The 23385-nt window shown below is 37.9% G+C and overlaps 1 protein-coding gene across 9 annotated transcripts in view; it reads right to left on the bottom strand.

The window, feature by feature from the left end:
- LOC133654230 (forkhead box protein J3-like) overlaps positions 1 to 23385 on the bottom strand; it is a 296340-nt gene that overhangs the window by 93128 nt on the left and 179827 nt on the right. For all 9 annotated transcript variants that reach the window (XM_062054406.1, XM_062054407.1, XM_062054408.1 and 6 more), the window contains one exon: positions 22054 to 22137. In XM_062054406.1, coding sequence (XP_061910390.1) covers positions 22054 to 22137 — 84 coding nt within the window. The remainder of the gene's footprint in view (positions 1 to 22053; positions 22138 to 23385) is intronic.

Here is a 23385-nt window from a genome sequence, read left to right as displayed (position 1 = left end):
TTTATGCATTCTAACTCGTAAAAAAACGCTAGCAAAAGTCAGCTAACAAAGGAGGTAATGGGAGTCATTACGCCATTGCATCTATTGTGCCGATAAAGCACTCTAAAAAACATCCAAAAAACCCCAAAACCTTCACCAACGTTTTATATACTTGTAAGTAGTGATGTCAGATAATGGCTTTTTGCCGATATCCGATATTTCGATATTGTCCAACTCTTGATTACAGATACCGATATCAACTGATACCGATATCAACCGATACCGATATATACAGCCGTGGAATTTTTGCCGATATCCGATATTCCGACAATGTCCAACTCGTAATTACTGATACTGATATCAACCGATACCGATATCAACCGATACCGATATATACAGTCATGGAATTAACACATTATTATGCCTAATTTGGACAACCAGGTATGGTGAAGATTAGGTCCTTTTTAAAAAAATGTATAAAATAAAATAAGATAAAAAAAATTAAAAACATTTTCTTGAATAAAAAAGAAAGTAAAACAATATAAAAACAGTTACATAGAAACTAGTAATTAATGAAAATGAGTGAAATTAATTGTTAAAGGTTAGTACTATTAGTGGACCAGCAGCACGCACAATGTTTTATGTTGATTTAATTGAAAGAAAACAAAAAAACGATACCGATAATAAAAAAAACATACCGATAATTTCCGATATTACATTTTAAAGCATTTATCGGCCGATAATATCGGACATCTCTACTTGTAAGTATATATGTAGTGTAATAACAGACACATTAATAATAACGTGTCATTTGTACGTATTTTGCTCATTATAAGCATACGGTGGCGTATTAATTTCACCAACGAATCACAACGTTCGCTATTTCCTTAAACAACAACAGAACTACTTATGGCAAACTTTATGATAGTAAAAAACGAATAATTTGGGACACAAGATGATCCAGAACCATATATTTTTGAGCCTGAGTAAAAGGAGGATGAGCTACAAGTTTTAGAAGCTAAGTGATAAGCAGATCCAGCAAGTAGCCCAATTACTTAGTGCTAAACAAGAAATACAAACTATAAACATAATAAAGCAATCACTTAATGTACAATGTCTGCTCTCACTGTGATGCCGGCTGATGAGAAGTTTATATCTTCCCGTTTGGACGAAAAATTAATCATAATCCTTACGCAGGTAAAAAAATAAAAATAAAAAAAAACATTAAAAAAACGAAACAAGCGTCTTTTCGTGTTTTTCCCGCCATCCTTGGGTTTAAGTTAAATTTCAAAGTTGATCAAATTCTCGCTTTATGACCACAACCTTCTACATACAAGTGAGGGGCATGATTTATAATCGAGAATGAACTTTTACCAACTCAGAGACGTTGCAGCAGCTCACCAGCTCTATATGTCAATATAGCAGCATTAGCTAGTTAGCTAACTGTGATCACGGTGCAGCTAAAAGTAGTTCCTCTGCGTTAGAGCTTATAATAGCAATATTGCTAATACTTGGTATAATTGGAGATGTAAATGGAGTACTGTTGGTGTTTTTTGGCTATTTTTAGAGGGCTTTATGGGTGCAATAGATTACCATTTCCTGCTATGTTAGCCAATTGGAATGAATGAAAAAAAGAAAAACATACACTATATTGCCAAAAGTATTTGGCCACCCATCCAAATTATGAGAATCAGGTGTCCTAATCACTTGGCCCGGCCACAGGCGCACAAAGCAAGGTCCATAAAGACATGGATAACAGAGTGTGGTGTGGATGAACTTGACTGGCCTGCACAGAGTCCTGACCTGAACCTTTGGGATGAATTAGAACAGAGACTGAGAGCCAGGCCTTCTCGACCAACATCAGTGTGTGACATCACCAATGCGCTTTTGGGAGAATGGTCAAAAATTCCTATAAACACACTCCGCAACCTTGTGGACAGCCTTCCCAGAAGAGTTGAAGCTGTAATAGCTGCAAAAGGTGGACCGACATCATATTGAACCCTATGGGTTAGGAATGGAATGGCACTTCAAGTTTATATGTGAGTCAAGGCAGGTGGCCAAATACTTTTGGCAATATAGTGTATGTCTTCTTGTCTTACATAGGGATTGTGAATAATAAGCAAAATAAAAATAAAAAGTGCAGTTTCACTTTAAGACCCTATTAGAGTTATCAAAATTAAGGACATTTCATATTTGGCTTTTATAGAGTTCTCCATAGGGCAAAAAAATCGAATTGAGTATTAATATTCCCATATTCCCCCCACTTAAACGCACCAAAGTGCCAAAAGGTGGAGTGAATGATTCTGTGCTCCCATTGACAGTAGTAAGTGTCTGTACTCATAGGCACCGATCTACATTCTGCCAGTGGGTGCTCGCTGTGTGTGTGTATTAGTGTTGTCCCGATACCAATATTTTGGTACAGGTACCAGTACCAAAAGTATTTCTGTACTTTTATAAATAATGGGGACCACAAAAAATGTCATTATTGGCTTTATTTTAACAAAAAAATCTTAGGGTACATTAAACATATGTTTCTTATTGCAATTCTTAAATAAAATAGTGAACATACTAGACAACTTGTCTTTTAGTAGTAAGTAAACAAACAAAGACTCCTAATTTAGCTGCTGACATATGCAGTAACATATTGTGTCATTTATCATTCTATTATTTTGTCAACATTATTAAGGACAAGTGGTAGAAAATAAATTATTAATATACTTGTTTATTTACTGTTAATATCTGCTTATTTTCTGTTTCAACATGTTCTATCTACACTTCTGTTAAAATGTAATAATCACTTATTCTTCTGTTGTTTGATGCTTTACATTAGTTTTGGATGATACCACAAATTTGGGTATCAGTCCGATACCAAGTAGTTACAGGATCATACATTGGTTATATTCAAAGTTCTCGTGTCCAGGGACATATTTCCTGAGTTTATAAAGATAATATAAATAAATAAAAATACTAAAAAAGATTTTGTGATGTTAAAAAATATCGATGTAATCATAGTAGTACCGACTAGATACGCTATTGTACGTGGTATCATTACAGTGGGTGTTAGGTGTAGATCCACCAATGGCGTTTGTTTATATTGTAGTGTCCATGAAGAGTTGGTGCTGCAGGGAATTCTGGGAATTTGTTCTGTCGTGTTTATGTTGTGTTGCGGTGCAAATATGTTTCCAAAATGTGTTTGTCGCTGTTGTTTAGTGTGGTTTCACTATACGGCACATGTTCATGACAGTGTTGGCATTGTTCATACTGCCACCTTTAGTGTGACATGTATGGCTGTTGAGTAACTATGCCCTTCATTTGCTCGTGTGCGGTGTGTTCAAAGTCAAGAGGAATGTGTCATTAGTTCATTATCGGGCATGATGAAATCTTGGTTAGGCTTTGTTAATTATAGACTATAAGATTTGCGATTTTTGTATTATATAAAAAGGCTCAAACTCGCCGTGAAATTAACAACAACAAGATTGATTTTCCAAAAATGTATTTAAAGATTGAAAGTTGCCATCATTCCCACGTGGGTGCTCGGGCCCCGAAGCACCCACGGGATTTCCGCCTAGGTCTGTACTAATATGGAGCGCAGATATCGATTTTAGATCTGTGATGGTGACCCAGAAGGAATTTCAATTTTCCACGCAGTTGACTGAGACACCGACATTCCCGTGTGCTGAGGAGTGTGCTAATCATCTTTAGAAGCCCCAATATTCAAAGAACATACATACAGTGATTCTGAGAGCGGTGACAGCTGCAACTCTTTGTGTTCTCATTCACAAGGTTCACGACTCAACCAGCCGCAGTCTGCTGGGTTGATGCAGGGTTACGTATATTTATAGCCTCGCTTGCCGTCAATCACTCTCTCCAAAACCCACTTTCCATTCCCCCTTGCATCTACTCAAGACGCTTGTACCTGCTAGGTTTTTTTTTGTCTGTGACATCTTGAACACGGCAAGTCTACCAGCCTGCAATTAGCGCACGCTTACATCTAGGTCAGCTCGGCTTGATCTGAAAGAAAACAACACGGAGCGACTGCAAGACGCACAAGAAGAAATACTCATATGGGCGGGCTCTCAATATCGCACAATAGACCAACTAATAGTTGTGTGACGCTCGCTACGCACAACCGCGGCCATTTTCGGTAGAATCAGAGAAGAAAATGCAAAAAAACGGCTTAGCTTTTGTGTAAACTATCCAATCCAATCCACTTTATTTATATAGCACATTTACACAACAAGAATGTTTCCAAAGTGCTGCACAGCCATGTTAAAAACAATATTAAAAAACAATATTAAAAACAATATTATGCTCCACCAATGACTGAATAAAAACAAAAAATAAATTAATAAAAAACCAATATAAAAACAATATAAAAAATAAATATGATTAAAAAACTATTTCAAAGGGTAAAACCAATTAAAACAGTAAAATAGAAATCAAAATGTATAAAATTTATAAAAAACACAGAGGACAACAGAGGACAACAGAGGACCACACAACTCACGTAGTGTTAAAAGCCAAAGAATAAAAGTGGGTGGGTGGTAAACTAGGGATGTCCGTTAATGGCTTTTTGCCTATACCGATATTCCGATATTGTCCAACTCTTAATTACCGATACCGATATCAACCGATACCGATATATACAGTCATGGAATTAACACATTATTATGCCTAATTTGGACAACCAGTTATGGTGAAGATAAGGTCCTTTTTTAAAAAAATTAATAAAATAAGATAAAAAAATTTAAAACATTTTCTTGAATAAAAAAGAAAGTAAAACAATATAAAAACAGTTACATAGAAACTAGTAATTAATAAAAATGAGTAAAATTAACTGTTAAAGGTTAGTACTATTAGTGGACCAGCAGCACGCACAATCATGTGTGCTTACGGACTGTATCCCTTGCAGACTGTATTGATATATAATGTAGGAACCAGAAATATTAATAACAGAAAGAAACAACCCTTTTGTGTGAATGAGTGTGAATGAGTGTAAATGGGGGAGGGAGGTTTTTTGGGTCGGTGTACTAATTGTAAGTGTATCTCGTGTTTTTTATGTTGATTTATTAAAAAAAATAAAAAAATAAAAAAATTGTTTTTTTAAAAAACGATACCGATAATAAAAAAAACGATACTGATAATTTACGATATTACATTTTAAAGCATTTATCGGCCGATAATATCGAACATCTCTAGTGTAAACGGTTTTAAACATTTTCAAATGAAACAAAAAAAAGTCAATTGTTGACAGGTAGTTGACACTTCTGAAATAGAAAATGCATATGTAGATATAGCATACAAAAAAATTGAAAAATGCGGGGAATAATTTTGATGTGCATAAACAATGCTAAAATGCCGAAAAATACAATTAAGCATACTGTACATTAACAGTACTGTTACACTAATCAACTACACATACTAGTATACATTTATTAGACTTAGACTTCCTTTTATTGTCAGATAAGAACAACATTTCGTTGCATTAGCTCGTTGTAGTGCAGGACAAAAAAGCAATAAGGTGCAGATATACACTACCGTTCAAAAGTTTGGGGTCACCCAAACAATTTTGTGGAATAGCCTTCATTTCTAAGAACAAGAATAGACTGTTGAGTTTCAGATGAAAGTTCTCTTTTTCTGGCCATTTTGAGCGTTTAATTGACCCCACAAATGTGATGCTCCAGAAACTCAATCTGCTCAAAGGAAGATCAGTTTTGTAGCTTCTGTAACGAGCTAAACTGTTTTCAGATGTGTGAACATGATTGCACAAGGGTTTTCTAATCATCAATTAGCCTTCTGAGCCAATGAGCAAACACATTGTACCATTAGAACACTGGAGTGATAGTTGCTGGAAATGGGCCTCTATACACCTATGTAGATATTGCACCAAAAACCAGACATTTGCAGCTAGAATAGTCATTTACCACATTAACAATGTATAGAGTGTACTTATTTAAAGTTAAGACTAGTTTAAAGTTATCTTCTTTGAAAAATAAGAACAAGAATAGACTGTCGAGTTTCAGATAAGAGTTCTCTTTTTCTGGCCATTTTGAGCGCTTAATTGACCCCACAAATGTGATGCTCCAGAAACTCAATCTGCTCAAAGGAAGGTCAGTTTTGTAGCTTCTGTAACGAGCTAAACTGTTTTCAGATGTGTAAACATGATTGCACAAGGGTTTTCTAATCATCAATTAGCCTTCTGAGCCAATGAGCAAACACATTGTACCATTAGAACACTGGAGTGATAGTTGCTGGAAATGGGCCTCTATACACCTATGTAGATATCGCACCAAAAACCAGACATTTGCAGCTAGAATAGTCATTTACCACATTAACAATGTATAGAGTGTATTTCTTCAAAGTTAAGACTAGTTTAAAGTTATCTTCATTGAAAAGTACAGTGCTTTTCCTTCAAAAATAGGGACATTTCAATGTGACCCCAAACTTTTGAACGGTAGTGTAAATAAATAGATTACTGTACGGATAAATATATTGCACTTTTGCCTATGCATCCACATTTATGGATGTGTGTTATACTGTCTTTATATTCCAGCGAGATAATACGTTTTTGAGGGGGAATTGAGGGGATTATTAAGAGTCTTATGGGCTGAGGGAAGAAGCTGTTACAGAACTGCTACGGAGGCTGCGGAACCTCTTTCTAGAGTCCAGCAGTGAAAACAGTCCTTGGTGGGGGTGGGAGGAGTCTCTACAGATTTTCTGAGCCCTGGTCAGGCAGCGGCTTTTTGCGATTTGCCGGACAGGAGGAAGAGGAGTCCTGATGATCTTTTTCGCTGTCCTCACCACTCTCTGCAGAGACTTCCAGTCTGAGGGACTGCAGGCTCCAGTCCAGACAGAGATGCAGTTGGTCAGTAGGCTCTCTATAGTGCCTCTGTAGAATGTGAGTACGAACCCCCAATTATTAGTTATAGTATCAACATTTCAGCTTGTTCTCTTTACATTGCAGTTGACCCGTTTTTATCGTGGTTATTTGGTGCCGGACATGGCCGCAAAAAAATTAACTTCCAGGAAGTAAGATTATTATTTAAAAAAATTACAATTTCAAAGTTAGATGACAAATAAACTGTTTGACTTTCTAAAAATGTGGTTTAGCCCTCTAGAACAGGGGTGCCAAACTCATTTTCGCTCAGGGGCCGCATGGAGGAAAATCTGTGCACATGCGGGCCGGACTATTAAAATCATGGCGTTAAAACTAAAAAATAAAAACAACTTCAGATTGTTTTTTTTGTCTTACTTTGGCCAAAAATAGAACAAACACATTCTGAAATTATTACAATAAAAATATAGAAAAAAATTCCGGCACCGGTAAAGTTTAGATCAGTGGTTCTTAACCTGGGTTCGATCGAACCCTAGGGGTTCGGTGAGTCGGGGCTCAGGGGTTCGGCGGAGTTCAAGACACACCCTACTCTTCATTTAAATAAAAACTTCTCCCTATCGGCGTATTACGGATACGGCAACAGCAGAAGTCACACTGATTTGCAGGTGTGTAATTTGTTGAGTTTATGCACTGTGTTGGTTTTGTTGTTTGAACAAGGTGATGTTCATGCACGGTTCATTTTGTGCACCAGTAAAAAAACATGTTAACACTTTAGTATGGGGAACATATTCACCATTAATTAGTTGCTTATTAACATGCAAATTAGTAACATATTGGCTCTTAACTAGTCATTATTAAGTACATATTAATGCCTTATTCGGCATGGCCTTATTATAACCCTAACCCTCTAAGCCTGGCCCGAACCCTCTAACCCTAACCCTAACCAAATAACTCTAAATTAAGTCTTTGTTACTTAGAATATGTTCCCCTAGTGTCCAAAAAACTCTAAATTAAGTCTTTGTTACTTAGAATATGTTCCCCATACTAAAGTGTTACCAAAAACATATAACTTTGTCTTGAATTTGAAAAAAACATTTTATTTTTCACTAAAGAAAGGTTCGGTGAATGCACATATGAAACTGGTGGGGTTCGGTACCTCCAACAAGGTTAAGAACCACTGGTTAAGATCCATGAAGGAAAGAAGAACGTGAATGAATGTTTATAACTGAATACATTTACATATGCATTAAAATTTTCCTGAGGGAACTCTCCTGAAGGAATCAATAAAGTACTATCTATCTATCTATCTAAAAGTTTTCTTTCGTATTATTTTTTTAAATGAACTAACGTTTTTGACAACCTTTTTCCAAAACACAATAGAGGATGTGAGATATAACAGGATAATGCATACATTTATCATTTGTTTTCAAAACGTTTACAAAAAAGTGGGACCCCAAAAATGTACTATGGGACCCCCATTTTTATGACTTGATGCGGTCCCTGGGATCCCATTTGGAAAATTCTTAGCGCCAACACTGATGGAGTATTGGTGCGTGCAAAATAGCAGCAGGCGGCTGTGGCCTGCGGGCCAGTTCTAATACTAATCAAATATGATGCCAGGGGCCATAGATAATTCATTTGCGCGCCGGATCTGCCCCACGGGCCTTGACTTTGACACCCTTGCTCTAGAATGAAATAACTCCCATCACTTTTACACTCTTTTCACCCAATATAGTAGCCTTGAGTGTGTTCTACAGTATTCACTGGTAGCCCCGAGGATCCTCCGAGCGTCCAAACATGACGTGGAAATACTTTGTCACATCCTGGGTAATTCCACTAAGTTAGAATTGGGCTATGAGTGCTGAAGCCACAGATGTAAATTGTTCTGCACAAAGTTGGTCAACTTAACATTCACAGCTACAATCATTACCTGTGTCGTTAGCATTCTGTGTTAGCATTGTGTGTCTCTGTTGCCGCTTCATATCGATCACTTTTAAAGTACCAGTAGAGTGGAAAAACAAGTTGACTTTGTATTCTTAATTGTGTTTTATTGTGTCCAATAAACCATATCCAATCGTATGTAAATTATATTAAGTTTAAACATCATAAAATGCCACACATTCAGTCAGCCATTTTGAATATTCCACTTCGAATAACTCCGGCTATTTCCGGAGATTGATGTCACTCTGACCATTGTATCAAACTGGAAATCTGCAAAAACTAGACAGAGATGTGCGGTCTATCATTCACAATCTCTATATAAGACATGAACACATATTTTCTTTAATGCAATCTAAGTCCTAAATAAATACACACAAAGTCTGCTATCAATGTAGTCAATGGGGGCTCTCTATTTTGCGCACAAAACCCTCTAAATAACCATCCAAAACCTGCCAACAATTCTCTTTATAAAAATCGTGACCTGAATATTAGCCAAATATTAGCGATGTTGTTATTGTAAGCACTAATGCAAACAATGGCGCGCAATGATACAGACAGCTAAGATGCCCTTTGTTTTATTTACTGTGAGCCGACCGTGATGTCCTGCTCCTCCCGCATCATCTCGTCAAAGTTATTCTAGATTATAAATCATGCCTCTCATCTGGATATTAGGAGGATTTAGCCATTAATCTAGAAGTTGTTCATCTGTGACATTCAATTTATACCCGAAGATGGAGACAAACATTGTCCGCAGGGAGACTTGTTAACCCTTCGTGTGCATCGTGATTAATTCTTCATATAAACGGGAAGATATGGGCATCCTATCAGCCATCATCACAGTGAGAGCAGACATTGTACAGTAAGCTATAATTGTATTATGTTTATTGTTTGTATTTATTTTTAGCACTTAGCAATACTGCTACAAGATGCTATACTGTTTCATGATTTGTTTAGCAGAGTTACTAAAACTCGTAGCTCATCCTCCTTATATTCAGGATCAACAATAAAAGGTTCTGGATCATAATTTTGCCTAAAGTAATCGTCGGCTCTCACTATGTCTGCACGATTTGCATTGTTGTTGGTGGGGAAGGGATCCGCGGTCCATACCACTATGTCAAAATGGCACGGGAATCTCCATGAGATTGATACTATTTTGATCATATCTATTTATTCGCAAACTTTGTAAGTCTTTATGTGTCATAAATCAGACAAACTGTATATGATAATAGCTTCAGTATAAAGGTAACTTGTTTTCCCACTCTAGTGGTACTTTAAAGCTGTGTTATGTTGATGGTGAAGATGAAGTGCATCAAAAGAGTTTATTTTTCCAGGCAGCTGTTGATAGCTGATAACTGGTAGCAGTCCTGTTAGCCTGAAGTGCTGCGCCAAATGTCTGATGCTAAGTTTTCTTTTGCTATCCCTCATGCCAAAGTCTCACCAATGTGGAGATATACGTCTTATTAATGAGGCAGGAGTTGAAGATAAAGTCCAAGTGAAGCAAATTATATTAATATAGCGCTTTACTCCAGAGACTGAAAGCACTTTACATAGAGAAGGCCATTATCTATATTCTTTTAAGCTACATTTAAACCAGTGTGAGTGGCACTGGGTGCATGTGGGTAAAGTGTCTTGCCCAAAGACACAACAGCATTGACTGGCATGGCGGAAGCGGGAATCGAAACTGGAACCCTCAAGTTGCTGCACGGCCGCTCTACCAATTGAGCCACGGCGCCCCGAGTCCATCAAAAAAGTTGCTCTGCCAAAAGTTGGTCAACTTGATTGTCGCGGTGAGGATAGCGCCAAGATTAGTCGCATGTTGTTGTTCGTTAACCTGGAATCTTTATCAATCACCACAACATAATAATAGAAAATAAGACAAATGCTGCACTGTAATACAAACATAATGAAAACGTAATATAACACTTAAATTAAGCCAAAAACATGTAATATAAAATAATATATAAAAAAAATAAAGAAATATATAAAATTAAAAAATTAAAAATAAAATATATATACACTATATTGCCAAAAGTATTTGGCCATCCATCCAAATGATGAGAATCAGGTGTCCTAATCACTTGGCCCGGTGTATAAAATCAAGCACTTAGGCATGGAGACTGTTTCTACAAACATTTGTGAAAGAATGGGCCGCTCTCAGTGATTTCCAGCGTGGAACTGTCATAGGATGCCACCTGTGCAACAAACCCAGTCGTGAAATTGCCTCGTTCCTAAATATTCCAAAGTCAACTTTTATTATAAGAAAAGTGAAGAGTTTGGGAACAACAGCAAGTCAGCCACAAAGTGGTAGGCCACGTACACTGACGGAGAGGGGTTAGCGGACGCTGAAGCGCATAGTGCAAAGACTTTCTGCACAGTCAGTTGTTACAGAGCTCCAAAGTTCATGTGAACTTCCAATTAGCCCACGTACAGTACGCAGAGAGCTTCATGGAATGGGTTTCCATGGCCGAGCAGCTGCATCTAAGCCATACATCACCAAGTCCGATGCAAAGCGTGGGATGCAGTGGTGTAAAGCACGTTGCCACTGGACTAAAGAGCAGTGGAGACGCCTTCTCTGGAGTGATGAATCACACTTTTCCTTCTGGCATTCTGATGGACCAGTCTGGGTTTGGAGGTTGCCAGGAGAACGCTACATTTCGGACTGCATTGTGCCGAGTGGGAAATTCGGAGGAATTATGGTGTGGGGTTGTTTTTCAGGAGTTGGGCTTGGCCCCATAGTTGCAGTAAAAGGAACTTTGAATGCTACAGGATACCAAAACATTTTGGACAATTCCATGGGATGGCACTTCAAGTTCATAGGTGAGTCAAGGCAGGTGGCCAAATACTTTTGGCAACATAGTGTGTATGTACATATATATATATATATATATATATATATATATATATATATATATATATATATATATATATATATATATATATATATATATATATATATATAAAGAAAACATTTAAAAATATTTCAAACAAGGGGCGACAATTTAACTTTTTTCTAAATTTTTCCCATTTTATTATATTATTTTGGGGGGCGGGCTCATTTTAAATCTATATAACGCTTCACATATAATAGAGAACCCTCTATGGTGGTAAGGTACATTTGTAGCCCCAGCTGCCCCGGGGTAGACTGACGGAAGTGGCCCCTCCGAACACCACCAAATAGTCATACTATACACCAGCGTGGGAGCAAGGTGGGTGAAGTGTCTTGTGCAAGGACACAACAGCCTTGACTAGGATGGCGGAAGCTGGCCGCTCTACCATCTGAGACACGCTATCCTAATACAAAGACGAGCCACATGCTGTAAATGGCCCTTATATCTGGAGTATGTCAATGTAGTATGTCCATGTTTATGTAAAGAAATACATTAATAAATGGATTTCCAGACAAGATAACAAAATTGGTCTAAGTTTCATAGACGCTGATGCATGAATTGGAATTCATCTGCGGGAGTTCCTTAGAACACCTTCATGAGAAATGTTAGGCATGTAAGGTCAACCTGACCTTAACCTTTGACCCCAGGGGTCAAGTGTATATTAGTACCAAGTTTGTGTCGACGCACATTCCTTCAAAATGATCCTGCAGACAGACCGCACAAGAACTGCACACTTGGCAGGGATGATCACAAAGTACAAGCATATGTTTATTTGTATGATTTTTTTTTTAATTGATCTACGATTAGCATGTTTATTTTTATGATTTTTTTTTTAATTGATCTACATTTATCAATTCATTTTAAAGGAGCCCTATTATGCAAATCCAGCTTGCCTTACCTATTAGTACCTGCCTATGTGTATTTGGGATCAAACCGTTGAGGCATTGCGTAGATATTCGTAAAACAATCTTGACTTCCTTCACACATTTACTCCAGACAAGCTTTTTGGGAACTGACCTGTGACGTCAGGGGATTATCCATATAGGGTAGAATATTTACCCGATCTTTCTTCAAGGACCGGGTGTACCACAACATTTCCACGATGAAACCCAATGAAGAAAAATGTTCTGTTTGTTGCTTTAACCAGCACAAGTCACTCCACAAGCTCAGCTGGAAAGCACATATTACACATGTAAAATCCAAAGTAGCAAGAAGTATAGCAGTCATAAACAAAGCAAAGCAGGTTCTGGATCATAAGTCACTCCACACTCTCTACTGTTCTTTAGTCTTGCCATACTTAAACTACTGTACTGAAGTCTGGGGTAACAATTACAAAAGTTCGTTACAGTCACTAATCATTTTACAAAAAAGAGCAGTAAGGACCATTCACAAGGTCGGCTATCTGGAACACACCAATGCACTATTTCTACAGTCTAAATTATTAAAATTCACCGACATTGTCTCATATCAAACAGCAATAACTATGTACAGGGCTAGGAACCATTTGTTACCACTGAACATTCAAAACATGTTTAGTGAACGTGAGGGGGGGCATAGTTTGAGGAGAGAACTCAATTTTAAAATTCAGATGAGAAATTCCACCATGAAAAGTTTTCGCATTTCCATCACAGGTGTCAAGTTGTGGAACAATCTGAGCGAAGTACATAAGCAAAGTCCAAGCATCAATGTTTTTAAAAGAATGTACAAAAATATATTGTTCACAGGATATAGTGAACTGCACTAAGAGTCAGTGGGTTTGTATGTGTATGTATATGTATACTATGTATACACGCTGTTGTGTCACATTCATAGTTGTTAAATGTGTGTTGTGGATGTACATGTATATATATGTATATGTATATATATATATATATGTATATATGTATGTGTGTATGTATGTATATATGTGTACGTACTTATGTGTGTATATGTATTTATGTGACATAACATTTTTATATACTATTATTATTATTATTATTAAACATACAGTAAGTAATAAGAGGGGTGGGAGTACATAAGTTTTTACTTCTTCTCACTCCTTTTCGGATATGTTTACATTAAATGTTTATTTTCATTTCTTGTTTCTTTTGCTTTTTATTATTACTATTATTATTATTATTATTGTTGTTTTTGTTATTCATTCTTGAATGGCTTTTTTGTTGTTGTTTTTTCAAAATTTGTTGTTTTTGTTTTGTCTACATATTCGAAATAAACATGAAAATGAAAAATGAAAACAAACTTCCAGTAAGTGCCTTACTTCACTTTTATGACTTGTGGCAATGTGCCTTCAACTGTGAAGAGGTCGCTTCGAGTGTGTGCTCATAAAAGTTCTGTTTCAACCACAGACCTTCACAAAAACATGAACGACACAAATGTCTGAATGATACGTTAGCAATGTTAGCTCTATTTGTTGTGTAGCTCGCTTAGCCATCTACCGTAAGAGAATAGCATCACCGTCCTCTGGCAAAATAAATAATTATTTTCCTCAAAACTATTTTTAGAGCACAGCTCCCTCCCCCATTCTCACCACATTCTACAGAGGCACTATAGAGAGCCTGCTGACCAACAGCATCTCTGTCTGGACTGGAGCCTGCAGTGCCTCAGACTGGAAGTCTCTCCAGAGTGGTGAGGACGGCGCAAAAGATCATCAGGACTCCTTTTCCTCCTATCCAAGAGATCGCAAAAAGCCGCTGCCTGACCAGGGCTCAGAAAATCTGCAAAGACTCCTCCCACCCCCACCAAGGACTGTTTTCACTGCTGCACTCTAGAAAGAGGTTCCGCAGCCTCCGAAGCAGAACCTCCAGGTTCTGTAACAGCTTCTTCCCTCAGGCCGTAAGACTCTTGAACGCATCATAATTATCCCCTCAACTCCCCCCAAAATGGATTAACTCGCTGGAATAAAAAAGACAATATAACATACATCCATAAACGTGGATGCATATGAAAAAGTGCAATATATTTATCTGTACAGTAATCTATTTAATTATTCATATATGCTCCTTATTGCTTTTTATCCTGCACTACCATGGGCTAATGAAAGGAAATTTCGTTGTTATCTGTACTGTAAAGTTCAAATTTGAATGACAATAAAAAGGAAGTCTAAGTCTAATTGGATCAGTGTCTATTGTTTCTGGCAATGGACCAGTTAGTATTATAATTGTCACGCCCCGGGCGCATTCCAATGCGCACTCGTCTGTGCGCTCTGCTGACTGCACCTCCAAGAGCGCACCTGCGCCGGTGCACAGCTGCAATCAATCAGCACTCATCACACCTGTCATTGATGAGCGTCCTGGGCTTCTTATCATTGGTACTTTAACTTTAACTTAAGGCAGTGCAGACCTGCGTTCCGGGCCAGAACGTAGTTTCCTGTTTTTGTACAGTAAGCCAACTCATATCAAGCTCTGTTCTCTTCCTCTCTGTGTTTTCTCCTCCTCCGTGTTTCATTGTGCGTTGTCCTGCGTCGTGTCGTTCCAGCAGCAAACCTCCGTTCCCGTGTCACAAGATGTGTGTCTCGTCTCCCTGTGTTCCCTCTGCTTCTCTGGCTGCCTTTTGGATCTCGACCTCCCGCCTGGACACGGACTTTGACGCCTCGCTATTGCCCCGACTTCCTTTTTTTTCTGTCTTGCCTCTTGGTGAGGGTGGTAACGCCTTCACCACTGCCACCTTTTTCCCACCTTTTTAAGGAGCGCCCTAAGTGGCTGATCCGTTGGCGGTCCCGTCTTGTCTCCCTGTAACATATGTCTGCTCTTAGCGGGATTGTGCCGAAAATGTAATTTCAGTTCTTATGTGTCTTGTACATGTTAAGAATGGACAAATAAAGCTGCTCTGCTCTCTGCTCTGCTCTTCCTGCCTGTTCTCACGGACCTCCGAGTCAGCTTTCCCCTCTTGGACTTCCGCCTCGCGCTCAACACTTCTGGTAACACTACAGTTAATTTACACACATAGTCGCACACCACACACATAGTTTGGATTACACACTTAATTTATTGTTTATAGATCAATTGTGTATATATATTATTAAAGAGAGCTAAAACAACCTCCCTCCCCCCTCTGTACACGTAACAATAATCCATTACGTTTGCGATGTAACTCGTAGCGTAGCTTACTGTATAGCCGGCTCGAGCCTCTATTGTTTACAAAGCAGCAGTGCAGTAAAAAGTATTAATATGATAGAGAATAGAGAATAATTTTATTGTCAATATACACGTGTATACGTCCAGGATTTAGCATTGGAGAGATACAGAGTCAGTAGAAGTTTAACCGTTGCCAGCGTGCCGTACCAGATTTTCAGCCTGGCTTCCTTCCTTTCTCTCTCCGCCCGCATCGTCTCCTCCTTGAGCCGACAACAAAACACAGTGAGCCGCTGCTCTCGCTATACCATCTGAGATGTGGTGTTGTTGTCAAAGTCAAATAAAAAGGAGATGGCTGGTGGCGATAACCAGTGTCCATATTCCATACGGTCTTCGCCAACCAAAATAAAACAACAACTACAAATCAAGGCTGTCGTGGCAGGTACCGAGGTCCAGTCAGCATGAGGGGTCGTGGTAAGGAGGGCTTCATTTGCATCAAACAACTCTTAAAAAGGAACGTTAGGTCTTTACAGCAAGCTCTATGCACAATTTTGACCAAAGAACTACCATGTGATGAAGACCAAAATGAAGTATTTAAAAAAATAGAAGAAAAATCATAATATAACACAGCGTTTCTCAAAGTGTGGGGCGCGCCCCACTGGTGGGGAATAGAGACATGACAGGTGGGGCGCGAGGAACGGGAGGAAATTTCACTTTGATTTTTTTTTATTTTTTTTTTATTATATTCTTTGATTTTTTTTTTTACTATGCTTTCATTTTCTATACACACTGGAAATCACTTTGTGATTCTGTCTGTGAAATCCGCTATATAGATAAATGTAAATTACTTATTTTTCCTGTATGCTTTACATTTCTAGGTAGGATGGAAAGTTTGACAGACAGCAACAGTAACTAATGGGGGCGGGGCTAAGCGGAAGCTTTGTGAATGGCGAGTCACTGTGCGAGGATTTGCTGTTTTGCAAATACATCAAAAATAGAGCCACTGCTGATGAGCTGTTCAAGATAATGGACAGATTCCTCAAAGAACACGACCTTAAAGGCCTACTGAAATGATTTTTTTTTATTTAAACGGGGATAGCAGATCTATTCTATGTGTCATACTTGATCATTTCGCGATATTGCCATATTTTTGCTGAAAGGATTTAGTATAGAACAACGACGATAAAGATTGCAACTTTTGGTATCTGATAAAAAAAAGGCTTGCCCCTACCGGAAGTAGCGTGACGTAGTCAATTGAACATATACGCAAAGTTCCCTATTGTTTACAATGATGGCCGCATGAAGTGAGAGAGATTCGGACCGAGAAAGCGACAATTTCCCCATTAATTTGAGCGAGGATGAAAGATTTGTGGATGAGTAAAGTGCAAGTGAAGGACTAGTGGGGAGTTGAAGCTATTCAGATAGGGAAGATGCTGTGAGAGCCGGGGGTGACCTGATATTCAGCTGGGAATGACTACAACAGTAAATAAACACAAGACATATATATACTCTATTAGCCACAACACAACCAGGCTTATATTTAACATGCCACAAATTAATCCTGCATAAAAACACCTGCGTGTTTGTTATGCTAGCTCCTAGCTCCTCTGCTAGCTCCTAGCTCCATAGAACACGCCAATACAATTCAAACACCTGATCAACACACACAATCACTCAGCCCAAAAGACCGTTCACCTAACCCAAGGTTCATAAAGCTTATATATTTTTAAAAAGTTACGTACGTGACGCGCACGTACGGTACGGTACGTGTTATGCTAGCTCCTAGCTCCTATGCTAGCTCCTAGCTCCATAGAACACGCCAATACAATTCAAACACCTGATCAACACACACAATCACTCAGCCCAAAAGACCGTTCACCTAACCCAAGGTTCATAAAGCTTATATATTTTTAAAAAGTTACGTACGTGACGCGCACGTACGATACGGTACGTGTTATGCTAGCTGCTAGCTCCTAGCTCCATAGAACACGCCAATACAATTCAAACACCTGATCAACACACACAATCACTCAGCCCAAAAGACCGTTCACCTAACCCAAGGTTCATAAAGCTTATGTATTTTAAAAAAGTTATGTACATACGCAAAAAAAAGTTGCGCACATACGGTCAAGCGATCAAATGTTTAGAAGCCAAAGCTGCATACTCACAGTAGCACGTCTGCGTTTTTGTCATCCAAATAAAAGTAATCCTGGTAAGAGTCTGTGTTGTCCCAGTTCTCTACAGGCGTCTGTGTATCGAAGTCAAAAGTCCTCCTGGTTAGAGTCTCTGTTATCCGAGTTCTTCCATCTTGACTGCATCTTTCGGGAATGTAAACAAAGAAGCGCCGGCTGTGTACTGTTGTGGCTGACTACGTTCGAAAAATACGTCCATTTCGCACCGACAACTTTCTTCTTTGCTTGCCCAGCTTCCTTCTCCATAATGCAATGAACATGATTGAAACAGATTCACGAACACAGATGTCCAGAATACTGTGGAATTATGAAATGAAAACAGAGCTTTTTCATATTGGCTTCAATGTGGAAGGCATACCCGTGTTCCCCGGGCTACGTCACGCGCATACGTCATCCTCAGAGGCGTTTCGAACCGGAAGTTTAGCGGCAAATTTAAAATGTCACTTTATAAGTTAACCCGGCCGTATTGGCATGTGTTATAATGTTAAGATTTCATCATTGATATATAAACTATCAGACTGCGTGGTCGGTAGTAGTGGGTTTCAGTAGGCCTTTAAATGGGAAAACTGTGTGGGCTTTTGCTCTGATGGCGCGCATGGCAAAGTCAAGAAACGGGCTGCAGGCTCTAATAAAAAGGGTTGCGCCAAATGCGCATCGGACACAATGTGTCATTCACCGGGAAACACTCGCGTCAAGGCAGCTCAGCCCCGAATTCAATGAGGTTTTAACAGTGGCCGTGTCAAGCCTACAACCCCGATTTGAAAAGCTGTGCAGTGCAAAACAGGCTCATTGCAGCCACTAATGCTGGAGTACTGTAAAACTCATGTTCACTTGCCCTGTCCTCCTTTTTTTGGCAAAGATTGCAAAGTGGCACTTTTATTTTCATTTATTATTGAACTTGATGCAAGTTATAACACTTTTATTTGATTTATTATTGAATTTGATGCAAGTTATAACACTTTTTTTGATTTATTATTGAACTTTATGCAAGTTATAACACTTTTGTTTTATTTATTATTGAACTTGATGCAAGTTATAACACTTTTTTTGATGTATTATTGAACTTGATGCAAGTTATAACACTTTTGTTTTATTTATTATTGAACTTGATGCAAGTTATAACACTTTTATTTGATTTATTATTGAACTTGATGCAAGTTATAACACCTTTTTTGATTTATTATTGAACTTGATGCAAGTTATAACACTTTTGTTTTATTTATTATTGAACTTGATGCAAGTTATAACACTTTTGTTTTATTTATTATTGAACTTGATGCAAGTTATTTGATTTATTATTGAACTTGATGCAAGTTATAACACTTTTATTTGATTTATTATTGAACTTGATGCAAGTCATAACACTTTTATTTGATTTATTATTGAACTTGATGCAAGTTATAACACTTTTTTTGATTTATTATTGAACTTGATGCAAGTTATAACACTTTTGTTTCATTTATTATTGAACTTGATGCAAGTTATAACACTTTTATTTGATTTATTATTGAACTTGATGCAAGTTATAACACTTTTATTTGATTTATTATTGAACTTGATGCAAGTTATAACACTTTTGTTTTATTTATTATTGAACTTGATGCAAGTTATAACACTTTTATTTGATTTATTATTGAACTTGATGCAAGTTATAACACTTTTTTTGATTTATTATTGAACTTGATGCAAGTTATAACACTTTTGTTTTATTTATTATTGAACTTGATGCAAGTTATAACACTTTTGTTTTATTTATTATTGAACTTGATGCAAGTTATTTGATTTATTATTGAACTTGATGCAAGTTATAACACTTTTATTTGATTTATTATTGAACTTGATGCAAGTTATAACACTTTTTTTGATTTATTATTGAACTTGATGCAAGTTATAACACTTTTGTTTTATTTATTATTGAATTGATGCAAGTTATTTTATTTGATATTGAACTTGATGCAAGTTATACCACAGCTGCACAGTTATTTTATTTATTATTGAACTTGATTTTATTTTATGTTATTGAGTTTGAATATATAAAACTTGATGTTACTTGATGTTCGATAAATTTGAAAATGTTAAGCTTGGCATTAGCGTTCTGTTGGGGCGATGGGGGCAGGTGGGGCTTGAAAACTCCCCCTTGTCCAAAGTGGGGGATGACAAAAAAAAGTTTGAGAACCACTGATATAACAGTTGGTACAAAATGCGGCTGCTAGACTTTTGACAAGAACAAGAAAGTTTGATCATATTACGCCTGTACCGGCTCACCTGCACTGGCTTCCTGTGCACTTAAGATGCGACTTCATGGTTTTACTACTTACAAATAAAATACTAAACGGTCTGGCTCCATCCTATCTTGCTGATTGTATTGTACCATATGTCCCGGCAAGAAATCTGCGTTCAAAGAACCCCGGCTTATTAGTGGTTCCCAGAGCCCAAAAAAAGTCTGCGGGCTATAGAGCGTTTTCTGTTCGGGCTCCAGTACTCTGGAATGCCCTCCAGGTAACAGTTAGAGATGCTACCTCAGTAGAAGCATTTAAGTCCCATCTTAAAACTCATTTGTATACTCTAGCCTTTAAATAGACACCCCTTTTAGACCAGTTGATCTGCTGTCTCTTTTCTGCTCTACGGTTACCTAATCTGTGCCCCCACCCTCTCCACGCAGGAGAGGGTGGGCACAGATTAGGTGACCGCAGATGAGGCGCTAGCTGTTCAAAGTCGGGACCCGGGGTGGACCACTCATCTGTGCATCAGTTGATGACGTCTCTGCGCTGCTGACTTGTCTCCAGTCAAGATGATCCCCTGCTGGCCCCACCAAGGACTGGACTCTCACACTATTAACTAGATCTACTCGACATCCATAGCACCGGTCGCCCAGGGTGAGGGGGTCCCCACATCTGCGGTCCCCTCTAAGATTTCTCATTGTATCCCATTGGGTTGAGTTTTTTCTTGCCGTGATGTGGGATCTGAGCCGAGGATGTCGTTGTGGCTTGTGCAGCCCTTTGAGACACACCTGATTTAGGGCTGTATAAATAAACTTTGATTGATTGATTGACTTTGAACGCCGTTAGCACTTCTTTTTCTTTTTTTTTTAATCTTTTGCCTTTCTTTTCTTTTTTTTCCTGCATAAATCAGAACATATTATTTGTTATTTTCTCTTCCTATTAGAAAATGGTAACACTTATTAACACAAGAAGTAAACAAAATTAACTTAATAATGAATTTCTGAGACGTGAAAATAGGGTAATGAGCCACCCCAAACTGTTCATTTATAATTATGTTGAATTCACATTACTAACTAAATCCACTTGACATCCATTGCACCGGTCGCCCAGGGGGCGGGGGCCGGGGGGGTCCCCACATCTGCGGTCCCCTCCAAGTTTTCTCGTTGTTTCCATTGGGTTGAGTTTTTTCTTGCCCTGATGTGGGATCTTGTGCAGCCCTTTGAGACACTTGTGATTAAAGGCTATATAAATAAACTTTGATTGATTGATTGATCGATTTTCCACAATGTAACTAGTTAAGTATTTCTAAAATATATACAATCATTACTGAATTTTCGTACAATATTAAGACTTTGTATCCTGCATCATATCGATCTCAGAAACTTTCCATTTTAAACATTAATCCAATCAGTTAAGTTGGCGCCTTAGAATTTTATTTAGAGGTCCCCTTCACCCCTTTACACATTTTTTTCCCACACTTTTCAATTCAACAAAATCTGAGTTTCATGTTATGCTTGTTTTGTACTAAAATGAATTCATATGAAAGAAATTGGTCAATAATTTATGTTTTAGTGCAAAATAAAAAATTGAAAATAATGAAAACAAAGTTGCACATGTTGCTATAGCTCAACCCCAAACCAGGACGTCAAAATTACTAGTCCAGTATTAATACTGTGCGTCATGTAAGACAATAAGAAGGTTTGTGCCATTATATTATTATCAATGATGGAGCAGGAAGAGGCTAAAAATATGTATGCTGTAAAATGTCATAGGCAGTGCCATATAATTAATTAGTTGACATCTTACATGTGCTTCGATCCGCAAAACATACATCGTGGGGGCCCTACGCAGAGCACATGTTTTGCCTAGAATGAGGGGCGGCCCTGATTAAACACTTTAACAAAGACAAGTGGAAACACAACTTACTCTTTCACCAGAGCGCGGCCTCTTCTTTGGCCTGCTGGGTGCTGTGTCATCTTTAGGGTTGGTGTCTATGGCCCAATAGGAACCCTGGAAAGAACAATTACATTTGTTGAAAGCAGCTATTTTGCATAACTGTACAATGAATTGGATACGTTTGGCTCTTGTCTTTCAGCATTTACAAAATAAGACACAAGCAACATGGCCCTTGGATCTTTGTGGCCCCATGTTGGTCTTTAATAATACTCATTTAACATGCTAGGGCTGACTGCTGCCAAGTGGGTATTGTATAGTCGTCCCTCGACACTGCGCTTTCAACTTTGCGGCTTGTAAAGGTGACTGTTATTTCTTGTCTCTAGGGTTGTATTAATGTTACACAACTTATTTAGAAAGTTGTAAACACGTTTATTAATCCTCTAGCTATACAAATACCGTATTTTTCGGAATATAAGTCGCTCCGGAGTATAAGTCGCACCGGCCGAAAATGCATACTAAAGAAGGAAAAAAACATGTATAAGTCGCACTAGAGTATAAGTCGCATTTTTTGGGGAAATTTATTTGATAAAATCCAACCCCAAGAATAGACATTTGAAAGGCAATTTAAAATAAATAAAGAATAGTGAACAACAGGCTGAATAAGTGTACGTTATATGACGCATAAATAACCAACTGAGAACGTGCCCGGTATGTTAACGTGACATATTATGGTAAGAGTCATTCAAATAACTATAACATATAGAACATGCTATACCTTTTTACCAAACAATCTGTCACTCCTAATCGCCATTTTTGTTCAGCCCTTCTCAGTTTTTATAAGTTACCGCCAATGTTTTTCACAATGCACTTCTGCCATGATCCGCCCCCGCCAAATTTTCATTGGTTGACGTGTGTGTGTGACGATTGCTGATATTTAAAGAGTTGCATTTATTATAAATAATCACGTATGAACAATAAACAAAAAGACTACTTTGACAACTACAATTCAATTCAATCCAGTATGTTTAATAGTCATGTGCTTATATTCTACATCAGTGGTTCTTAACCTTGTTTCATATGTGCATTCACTGAACCCTCCTTTTTTTTCAAATTCAAGACAAAGTTATATGTTTTTGGTAACACTTTAGTATGGGGAACATATTCTAAGTAACAAAGACTTAATTTAGAGTTATTTGGTTCGGGTTAGGGTTCGGGTTAGGGTTCAGTTTAGGGCCAGGGTTAGAGTGTTAGGGTTATAATGAGGTCATGCCGAATAAGGCATTCATAAGTACTTAATAATGACTAGTTAAAAGCCAATATGTTACTAATTTGCATGTTAATAAGCAACTAATTAATAGTGAA

This window comes from Entelurus aequoreus, linkage group LG07, assembly GCF_033978785.1.
Source record: "Entelurus aequoreus isolate RoL-2023_Sb linkage group LG07, RoL_Eaeq_v1.1, whole genome shotgun sequence".
Lineage (NCBI taxonomy): Eukaryota > Metazoa > Chordata > Actinopteri > Syngnathiformes > Syngnathidae > Entelurus > Entelurus aequoreus.
The sequence above is the reverse complement of the archived record's forward strand: the minus strand, read 5'-3'. Positions and strand labels throughout refer to the sequence as shown.